General features: G+C 35.3%; 1 protein-coding gene across 1 annotated transcript in view; it reads left to right on the top strand.

The window, feature by feature from the left end:
• LOC128233633 (uncharacterized) overlaps positions 1–1964 on the top strand; it is a 3586-nt gene extending 1622 nt beyond the window's left edge. The window contains exons 3-4 of the mRNA XM_052947400.1: positions 153–334; positions 605–1964. Coding sequence (XP_052803360.1) covers positions 153–334; positions 605–1507 — 1085 coding nt within the window. The 3' untranslated portion in view covers positions 1508–1964. The remainder of the gene's footprint in view (positions 1–152; positions 335–604) is intronic.
• Positions 1965–11494: the final 9530 nt, after the last annotated feature.

The raw sequence follows: 11494 nt of genomic DNA, 5'->3' as shown, positions 1-11494 counted from the left end.
TATTCATAAAGAGTTTATCATACAGAAATCTAGCTGTGTGGTAGTACGTGTAGTGAACCGTTACTGTGAAAGTTGCTGTCGAGTTTAAAAGTCGTTTGCAAACCTTCACTATGATATTTTACTCGTACGCTCGCTGCTACTCCAAATTTCAGGTAAGAAATTTCGGGAAACAGAATGTACCGGTTCGGGAAGTCTGAGTATAATTTCGGATAAACAACAATTCGAAATGATCAAGGATACACTTCATGAAGCACATGCTTTGTACAGAAGGAGCGGAATTTCTCAGGACGAGAGTCCTTTTGTAAAAGCTGATGTACCCGTTCTCAGCGACAAGGTAAATCGTGTTTTTGTTAAATTCTTGTTTAATTAAATTTTATATCCACATCTTATCTTTCAAATCTTAAACGACCATCTCATTCCACGTTTTAAGTATACTTTTAAATGTAACACGTATCACGAAGAAATAAGTAATATGAATTAACATGTATAACAAATTATATCCGCAAACCAATCTTTGAAAGTAACGTTTATATTATGTTTATGTGTTCGATAAGTTTGATAACTTTCAAAATATCTATAGTTATGCTTTATTATTCTTCACTAGCTTGCAAAATCTCTTTACAACATCGACGACAGAATTTACGGATGCGGTTTCAGAAACTCAACACTTGAGGTATTCATAAACGTGTCGCAATGTGTTATGAGTGACAAGGCATACGAGCAATTGTGTCTGAAGATCGAAGCTGCTGCGAAGGAGTTTGATATTTTCGAAACTGAAATAAAGGTTGGACGATATGAACAGCTCAACTATTCTTCCTGTCAAATTGGCACTAGAATCAAGAACGATCGTGGGCGTTTTGCGACACTTGGAGGTTTTGCAACAAAGCAAGGAGAATTGCATGCTCTACTCGCTAGACACTTTGCCGACCCTGAACACGTTAAGTCAATATATTACATTGACTCGCAAGGGAGGAGTAGAATACTTGCAAGCGTGTTGCCTGGTTCCCATCGTGGTTTCTATGATATTTCTGCTGCCAAGGTGTTGCGACATATATCGAATACAATGTTTCGGAATATCGAAGGTCAGCCAATGAATAGCTCGTTAATGGACATTTCAACAGTCAATCCCAGAGATCTATCTGAACGGCATGTTCATTTCTGGACAAACGAACAACAACCGAGAGTAGGAAAAATTGTAATCCCCGTCTTCGATGAAAGGTCTTCAGACACTCGGTATGTTCTCGTCAAAGAAATACTGGAGGTTAATGACGAACACAATGAGTTAAGACCTCTTAGATTATGCGAAAATGGTCATAGTGGAGCTATCTTCTGTTCTAACGACATCGACGGGCAATGTGTACATGTCTGTACAATGCTCATGGGATCCATCAATAGCGGAGACATGGCGAACAATCTAAATGTGCAGGGCGAGTATTTATCGTTTCCGCTTTGCCTTGGAATGAAACAGTTAAATGAAGAGCATGATGGACCTTTTCACATTTGCTGAAATAGAGTGAGTTCAAGACATCAAGCATACGATCTCAAAATTATAAAGAAAAGCATAGAGCATATTACAATGATTTCGTTGACAAGGCAATGTATAAGAAAATCGTTGTTTATCTATGTTACATTAGCGGTCAAGGATGTTTGAGATAATGATTATTTGAGGCGTTGTGCCTTGTTGCATGATTGTTGGGCTTTGAATTATTTTGTTTGAGTTGTATCATTGATGTAATTTTGGACAACAAAACAGAACGTAGGAACCTGTATCAAATTGTGTCTGCCATCTATTTTGTATTGATAATGGACGCTGTGAATGCCGAAATTTAAAGTGTTATAGAGAAAGGTTTAACATGCACTGCTTAGTGTAAAGGATTGTGTTGATTTATGAAATTATTAAACATTGAATCATTTCACATACATTTTGTGTATATATGTCTTTTCAATAAATGCCTGTTTGAAAAACAGAAAAGCTTACGTGCTGCTGTTTTAGCGGTAAAATATGTGACAGACGATTTAGTGCCTTCTTAATCACATAAATACGCATCCTGAAATTCGGTTTCGAACGAGGTGCTTAAGTAAAGTGAAGACCTTAAATATTTAACTCAAATAATATCATGCAAACGGTTAGACAAGGATTCACGGATCTCCCTTGAAGAACAGAGATGTTCTCTGTCACCACGTATGAACATCTTTGGCACCGTTATTTGCCAAGGTTCATGGCGTATCTCATAGTTTTATTTTAGTATACCGTGTTGTAATAAGATTTTTCTTAAACACATGTACAAAACCTCTGGAAACTACTCTTCAAATAGTATAAAAGGTGTGTATATATATATATATATATATATATATATATATATATATATATATATATATATATATATATATATATATATATATATATATATATACATTGACACGCATTTTACTGTATTTTATTACAGTCTTATTAACCAACTTTGTTTTCATAGATACGAATGATAAAAAAAATGAAATGATCATCACCAGTGATTATTGTAAGGCATAGGGAAAAACCGCTACTAGGAGTTTATGGGATTAATTGCATTTTGTAGCTTTGCAAAGAGCGCTTTTCACTACCACATCGTTAAATAAGCTCGCCATCTAAAACGAACTTTTTAATTCACAAGGATCTCTAGATGTGTGGTTTAACCATTCTCTTGTTCGGTTTTATATAGAAAATAACAGAATGTGCTGTTCTGTACATTTTAGTTACTGGACTTGTAATTGTAATTTACATTGAAATATTGCAAATTCGGCCGTTGCTTAGATATTACATAGAACACTTTAGAAACTCTACATAATCGGTCTCTGCCTAAGCAGCTTGAGCTAGATAACGCTCCGATGGGGACTGGCAATGTATACATATATTCACTATGCGTACATGTATAACACGATTGATAAATCACAAGATGATGTGTACACTGAACATGTAGAGCTTCATTTTCCACACATACGTTTGAGATATAACAAACTAATACATTTTATGGTAGGTCTTCAAACATAAGTTGAATCCAAACGCAATGTGATGAAATTTAAAATTTAGGCATACAAATATCTCGCTGAAGCAGCGATAAAACTTGATGTAAATATATTAAACACGTGTCTTGCATTTGCAAAATTGTCTCAGATAAAAAATAGCTAGTTAAAACCCTAGTTTTAACTCTAACAATAAATACTTGTGAATATTGTTGGTTATGCTTGAAATAAATGTCCGACGTTTAATGAGCAAATATAGAAAACCTAGAAGTCCTTCAATTTAACGACAATTTTGTTTTTGAATTTGGAAATTTTCCAGTCTTCTCATGTATTGTGTAGAAAGCACTTGACGTTCGTTAACAATGTCGTTCTTACTATTGATTGCTCCTCCTCGAATGGACCTGTGGTCAAATGTGTTTTGTCGTGCACCAGCAATGCATTTTAAATATCACTTAGTCAAACGTGACTAAGTTAAGCCATCTGATTGTTGGCCTGCATGGGAAAAGGTGAACCTCCTATTTTTGTAACATTTCACATTTTCGAAGAGGTTTTTTTATTTGAAAAATGGTCTGCAATATCTGGTGTAACATATAGCTCTATACACTAAACATAAACGTCAATGGAATATTGGTCAGCATGGAAAATTGCAATTTGCGTGTTATTTCACTTAGAATTACAAGAGTTATGGCCCATTTCTAAGTAGAAAAATACTGGTAATAGCTCTTTTTTCAGCGTTGGAGTAGGAAAATCTAGGACATTTCCATATACTACTGGATAATACTTCTACGATGCTGATAATTTGTTGTGGGGCAATTGTGAGACTGCGTGTGCATAAACTAGTTTAAACCCTTATTAAACTTGTCCTCCACTAACAATATTCCAAACCTTTAATGAAAAGCTAATAAGATGCATATGTGGTCTGTTGGTGTTGTTCGTACATTTTAAGACTCTCGTTCAGTTTCTTCTCTGCCATATAGCCTTGTTCCTCTCAACAGAGTATGCTAGATCTGTCCCTGTAGTATGCATCGTATTTTAGGAAGTTAATAACGCATATGACTCCCAACTACTAGTATGATTATGAGTTAATCGGATTAACATAGTTTTTTTTATCTATTTTACATTATCATGCATTTTAATGTTAATAATGCCCTTTGATGTTTCGGCTTTTGCTACATTAATATAATGTCTTAAAGAGTCTTATTTTATGTATCAAAGGGCAAAACCTTCTACAATCTTGATTTTATTAGAATGATTCCGTTTTATTAACACTAAGAATGGTAAAACAAGAACTGCATTATATCTTTTTCAAGGTAAGTTTTTTTTTGCAAATATAGTTTAATAATGTCGCCTGTGAAGCATAGCAGACACATAGGGATTACTTTGTCCAGCGTTGTCGTCTGCGTCGTTCCCGTCGTTTTTGTAAAAAAAAGCGCGTCTTTAAATTCAAAACACTTCATTTTGCCATTAAAGCTGTAATTTAGTTTCCCCTTACCACACTTGGCATCAGAGTGTTATATGTTGAATATTGTCTTTTCTTACAACACGAAAAATTCAGAAATTCATGTTTTCAAAGCCGAAAAAAAATGAAAAAAAATATTCACAATAGTTCGTTTGTAAAACACCCCTTTAAATGACGCAAAAATACTCAATTGCATAATTTATAAACATTTACACTATTTTTGTGTGTGAACTAAAAACATCACTTTACTCCACTTTTCGACTTGAGTTTTCTGGCAGCCCGGAACAGCCTGGAGCAGCCTCAAGCGTATAACGATATTTTTACACGGGCTGGATACAAGGCTATAATTCTGTGTAACGTTAGGATGATTCCAAGTTTAATGACATTAAAGCAAAGATAAGATGTAGAATGTTACAGAACACTAATTATCTAACGTAATCTTGCTACAATTTCACTCGATTTTTATCGCTCTGCTAAGATGAAATCGTGCGAAGTTTTCCGTCGTTTTGTTAAAAAAAAAACGCGTCTTCAAATTTAAAACACTTCATTTTGCCATTTAAGCTGTAATTTAGTTTCCCCTTACCACATTTGGCATCAGAGCGTTATATGTTGAATATTGTCTTTTCTAACAACACGGAAAATTCAGAAATTCATGTTTTCAAAGCCGAAAAGAGTGAACAAAAATATTATTCACAATAGTTTGTTTGTAAAACACCCCTTTAAATGACGCAAAAATACTCAAATGCATAATTTAAAAACATTTACACTAATTTTTGTGTGAACTAAAAACATCACATTACTCCACTTTTCGACTTTAGTTTTCTGGCAGCCCGGAACAGCCTGGAGCAGCCTGGAGCAGCCTGGAGCAGCCTCAAGCGTATAACGATATTTTTTACACGGGCTGGATACAAGGCTTTAATTCTGTGTAACGTTCGGATGATTCCAAGTTTAATGACTTTAAAGCAAAGATAAGATGTAGAATGTTACAGAACACTAATTATCTAACGTAATCTTGCTACATTTTCACTCGATTTTTATCGCTCTGCTAAGACGAAATCGTGCGAAGTTTCCCGTCGTTTTTGTAAAAAAAAACGCGTCTTCAAATTCAAAACACTTCATTTTGCCATTAAAGCTGTAATTTAGTTTCCCCTTACCACACTTAGCATCAGAGTGTTATATGTTGAATATTGTCTTTTCTTACAACACGAAAAATTCAGAAATTCATGTTTTCAAAGCCGAAAAAAAATGAAAAAAAAATATTCACAATAGTTCGTTTGTAAAACACCCCTTTAAATGACGCAAAAATACTCAAATGCATCATTTATAAACATTTACACTATTTTTGTGTGTGAACTAAAAACATCACTTTACTCCACTTTTCGACTTTAGTTTTCTGGCAGCCCGGAACAGCCTGGAGCAGCCTCAAGCGTATAACGATATTTTTACACGGGCTGGATACAAGGCTATAATTCTGTGTAACGTTAGGATGATTCCAAGTTTAATGACATTAAAGCAAAGATAAGATGTAGAATGTTACAGAACACTAATTATCTAACGTAATCTTGCTACAATTTCACTCGATTTTTATCGCTCTGCTAAGATGAAATCGTGCGAAGTTTCCCGTCGTTTTTGTAAAAAAAAACGCGTCTTCAAATTTAAAACACTTCATTTTGCCATTTAAGCTGTAATTTAGTTTCCCCTTACCACATTTGGCATCAGAGCGTTATATGTTGAATATTGTCTTTTCTAACAACACGGAAAATTCAGAAATTCATGTTTTCAAAGCCGAAAAGAGTGAACAAAAATATTATTCACAATAGTTTGTTTGTAAAACACCCCTTTAAATGACGCAAAAATACTCAAATGCATAATTTAAAAACATTTACACTAATTTTTGTGTGAACTAAAAACATCACTTTACTCCACTTTTCGACTTTAGTTTTCTGGCAGCCCGGAACAGCCTGGAGCAGCCTGGAGCAGCCTGGAGCAGCCTCAAGCGTATAACGATATTTTTTACACGGGCTGGATACAAGGCTTTAATTCTGTGTAACGTTCGGATGATTCCAAGTCTAATGACTTTAAAGCAAAGATAAGATGTAGAATGTTACAGAACACTAATTATCTAACGTAATCTTGCTACAATTTCACTCGATTTTTATCGCTCTGCTAAGACGAAATCGTGCGAAGTTTCCCGTCGTTTTTGTAAAAAAAAGCGCGTCTTCAAATTCAAAACACTTCATTTTGCCATTAAAGCTGTAATTTAGTTTCCCCTTACCACACTTGGCATCAGAGTGTTATATGTTGAATATTGTCTTTTCTTACAACACGAAAAATTCAGAAATTCATGTTTTCAAAGCCGAAAAAAAATGAAAAAAAAATATTCACAATAGTTCGTTTGCAAAACACCCCTTTAAATGACGCAAAAATACTCAAATGCATAATTTATAAACATTTACACTATTTTTGTGTGTGAACTAAAAACATCACTTTACTCCACTTTTCGACTTTAGTTTTCTGGCAGCCCGGAACAGCCTGGAGCAGCCTCAAGCGTATAACGATATTTTTACACGGGCTGGATACAAGGCTATAATTCTGTGCAACGTTCGGATGATTCCAAGTTTAATGACTTTAAAGCAAAGATAAGATGTAGAATGTTACAGAACACTAATTATTTAACGTAATCTTGCTACAATTTCACTCGATTTTTATCGCTCTGCTAAGACGAAATCGTGCGAATTTTCCCGTCGTTTTTGTAAAAAAAGCAAAGCGCGTCTTCAAATTCAAATCACTTCATTTTGCCATTTAAACTGCAATTTAGTTTCCCCTTACCACACTTGACATCAGAGCGTTATATGTTGAATATTGTCTTTTCTAACAACACGGAAAATTCAGAAATTCATGTTTTCAAAGCCGAAAAAAATGAAAAAAAAATCTTTCACAACAGTTCGTTTGCAAAGCACTCTTTAAATGACGCAAAATACTAAAATGAATACTTTTTCAACATTTAAACTATTTTTGTTGTGTGAACTAAAACATCACTTTACTCCACTTTTCGATTTTAGTTTTCTGGCAGTCCGGAACAGCCTGGAGCAGCCTCAAGCGTATAACGATATTTTGACACGGGCTGGATACAAGGCTTTAACTATGTGTAACGTTCGGATGATTCCAAGTTTAATCACTTTAAAGCAGAGATAAGATGTAAAATGTTACAGAACACAATTTATTATTATTATTTCGAAACCGTAAAAAACACAGAAAAAATGAAAATTCCTTCACAATAGTTTGTTTACAAATCACGCCTTTAAATGACGCAAACTACCAGAAGGTATACTTTTAAAACCTTTACACCATTCTTTTCATGTAAACTAAGGCATTTCTCTATACTCACATTTAGATTTCAGCCTGCTAGCAAATCTTGCTCGTTCCTGCAATGCTAATGTCGTGCTAGCACAACATTCGATTTTGAATGTCCAATGTCGTGCCGGCACGACAATCGTTTTTGAATGTCCAATGTCCAATGTCGTGCCAGCACAACATTCGATTTTGAATGCCCAATTTCCAATGCCGTGCTAGCACGACTTTCACTTTTGAATGTCCAATGTCCAATGTCGTGCCAGCACAACCTTCGATTTTGAATGTCCAATGTCCAATGTCGTGCTAGCACGACTTTCACTTTTGAATGTCCAATGTCCAATGTCGTGCCAGCACAACATTCGATTATGAATGTCCAATGTCCAATGTCGTGCTAGCACGACTTTCACTTTTGAATGATCAATGTCCAATGTCGTGCCAGCACAACATTCGATTTTGAATGTCCAATGTCCAATGTCGTGCTAGCATGACTTTCACTTTTGAATGTCCAATGTCCAATGTCGTGCCAGCACAACATTCGATTTTGAATGTCCAATGTCCAATGTCGTGCTAGGACGACTTTCACTTTTGAATGTCCAATGTCCAATGTCGTGCCAGCACAACATTCGATTATAAATGTCCAATGTCCAATGTCGTGCCGGCACGACAATCGTTTTTGAATGTCCAATGTCCAATGTCGTGCCAGCACAACATTCGATTTTGAATGTCCAATGTCCAATGTCGTGCTAGGACGACTTTCACTTTTGAATGTCCAATGCCCAATGTCGTGCCAGCACAACCTCCGATTTTGAATGTCCAATGTCCAAGGTCGTGCCAGCACAACATTCGATTTTGAATGTCCAATGTCCAATGTCGTGCTAGCACGACTTTCACTTTTGAATGATCAATGTCCAATGTCGTGCCAGCACAACATTCGATTTTGAATGTCCAATGTCCAATGTCGTGCTAGCACGACTTTCACTTTTGAATGTCCAATGTCCAATGTCGTGCCAGCACAACATTCGATTTTGAATGTCCAATGACGTGCTAGCACGACTTTCACTTTTGAATGTCCAATGCCCAATGTCGTGCCAGCACAACATTCGATTTTGAATGTCCAATGTCCAATGTCGTGCTAGCAGGACTTTCACTTTTGAATGTCCAATGTCCAATGTCGTGCCAGCACAACATTCGATTTTGAATGTCCAATGTCCAATGTCGTGCTAGCACGACTTTCACTTTTGAATGTCCAATGTCCAATGTCGTGCCAGCACAACATTCGATTATGAATGTCCAATGTCCAATGTCGTGCCGGCACGACAATCGTTTTTGAATGTCCAATGTCCAATGTCGTGCCAGCACAACATTCGATTTTGAATGTCCAATGTCGTGCTAGGACGACTTTCACTTTTGAATGTCCAATGTCCAATGTCGTGCCAGCACAACATTCGATTTTGAATGTCCAATGTCCAATGTCGTGCTAGCACGACTTTCACTTTTGAATGTCCAATGTCCAATGTCATGCCAGCACAACATTCGATTTTGAATGTCCAATGTCCAATGTCGTATGTTTAGCTAACTTCACACAGCTTAGTCATAGTGTGTATTTTAAGCAACGAGCTACGTTTGTTATAGAAAGATAAAAAGGTTTATCTATATGGCAGTATTCGAAAGATGCTCACATATTCGATTTGGGGATACGAACAAACTTTCGCAATTTATGCATTATTGGTTGTTTCAGTTCAAATATGATTCCGGAAGCAATACTGAAAATTTCATATGTTTTAAAGTGAATAAGATACATGTTTACACGTGAGACCATGCGGTGCGCATTTGGTATACTATTTTTTCATGTCATATGTATGACGTCATCAAAAAATACATTATTGATGTTACTAGCATGGTTAAAGTATCAAATTTCAATTAAGCTTATAGTTTATGTAAATTTATAATTTTTCATGTACCCTGACACTATAACCAAAACTAGAAATTCATAACTATTGAGTTTTATTGAGTGAAATTAGTTTTGAGTTTCAGATTGAGACTGTTTGTCAATGGGACGTATTAATGTATCAGTATTTATAAAATATGTTTTTCCAAGAGTAAGATAAAGGCCCTAAATCATGCACCTATCCTCAAACCACTACGCGATTGGCCTGTTCGTAATAATCACTTTATGTATTTTGAAGGCGATCGTCACCAATACCACAGAAACGAATCTGATATTTCCCCCGTTAAAACTAAAAATAATCTGTTTAAACAGTCGGTGCAAGTTTTAGCGTAATTTCAAATAATATACACATACGTTAATTCCGACATAAAACATAGCTTAAGCGTGGCTTATCGGCATAACTATCCAATAGTAAGGCGTCCATAGGTCATGTAGCTTATTGTTAGCCTTCCCTTGCATCAATTCTCATAATCTCTTCAAAGATACTTGCTTGCAAATTTTAAGCAATATAGTTTGCATGATTTCGTACTAATTTAACATGCATTCAAAGCCTAAATACCGTTATCCACGTTCATGACGTTTTGGTTAGGGCAAAGGGTCAGGTTACATTCGTCATACGGTCACGTATAGTAGCATCGTTAATTTTATTGATACTTTATGATTTATGAATAGTTCATTGATGTTTCATTTACCCTTCGTCAATATGCATACAGCGCAAAGTGTTTAAAACCGAACTCATACATGTTCTCAAATACCATTTGATGAATAAGGAAAACATAGCAAAAAGCCTCGCTTTACAGTATAGGAATCTTACAAATTGAGTTTCAGTATTTAAATCTCGTATGTAGACAAACAGTACGTACAGCCTTGCCCAAAGTATATTTAAAGACAAGTTAATAAACAGATATTTAAGTTTATTCTGGTTGATCTTCCATTTACACTTTCGTTCAATATCACATATTCATTTATGCTTTACTGTCTCGAAACGTTAAACAAGTTATTTTTTTACAACTTGCTACTAAGGTAAGAACATAAAGGATTTTGTCAAAGGAACGATACATTTAATTGAAAAATGAAAATACATTGAATGTTAACACGATCGTCAGATGAGGACAAAGCCGTCTTTTGTGAGTACTGTTGGCAGAAATGTATTTCAACTGAAGATTCAGCCGTTTCTTATACTTATATGATTTTAATTAAGCAAAAGTGAAGGTGAGGGTAACTACATATTGTGATAAAATCGATGGAAGTGGACTCAAAAGTGGTCTAGTTAGCTTATTAGGATTAACATTAAGAATATTATGAAATAAAGCAACTGAGAACTTTAAGATTGTTATGCTACGAATATCTCCATTATAATCCCAGATTCTGTTCTATACAGCTCAAACTGAAATGGAAGTGTCAATAACAATCTTGAAGTTCAAATCATCCGAGTTTCATACCCCAAAAATATGTAAGATAGATAGTTTTGACAAACTTAATAAAGCATAGATCCACAAGTTTACATTCCTTTTGGCATAATACCACACTATTCAGACAAGGCGTAATCACACAACGTCATATATACAGGTATAAGCACATTGATCGCTATATCAAAGGTTGATCTTGAAAATTATAGCAAGACATTCCTCACGCTACAGACACATGTAACAGTCCATTTCAAAAGGGACAAGTCGTTCAGAGTAGTCGATACGAATATAATGAAGCCATTTTGAATATAACACAATACACAT

Source organism: Mya arenaria, chromosome 5 (assembly GCF_026914265.1).
Source record: "Mya arenaria isolate MELC-2E11 chromosome 5, ASM2691426v1".
NCBI lineage: Eukaryota > Metazoa > Mollusca > Bivalvia > Myida > Myidae > Mya > Mya arenaria.
The sequence above is the reverse complement of the archived record's forward strand: the minus strand, read 5'-3'. Positions and strand labels throughout refer to the sequence as shown.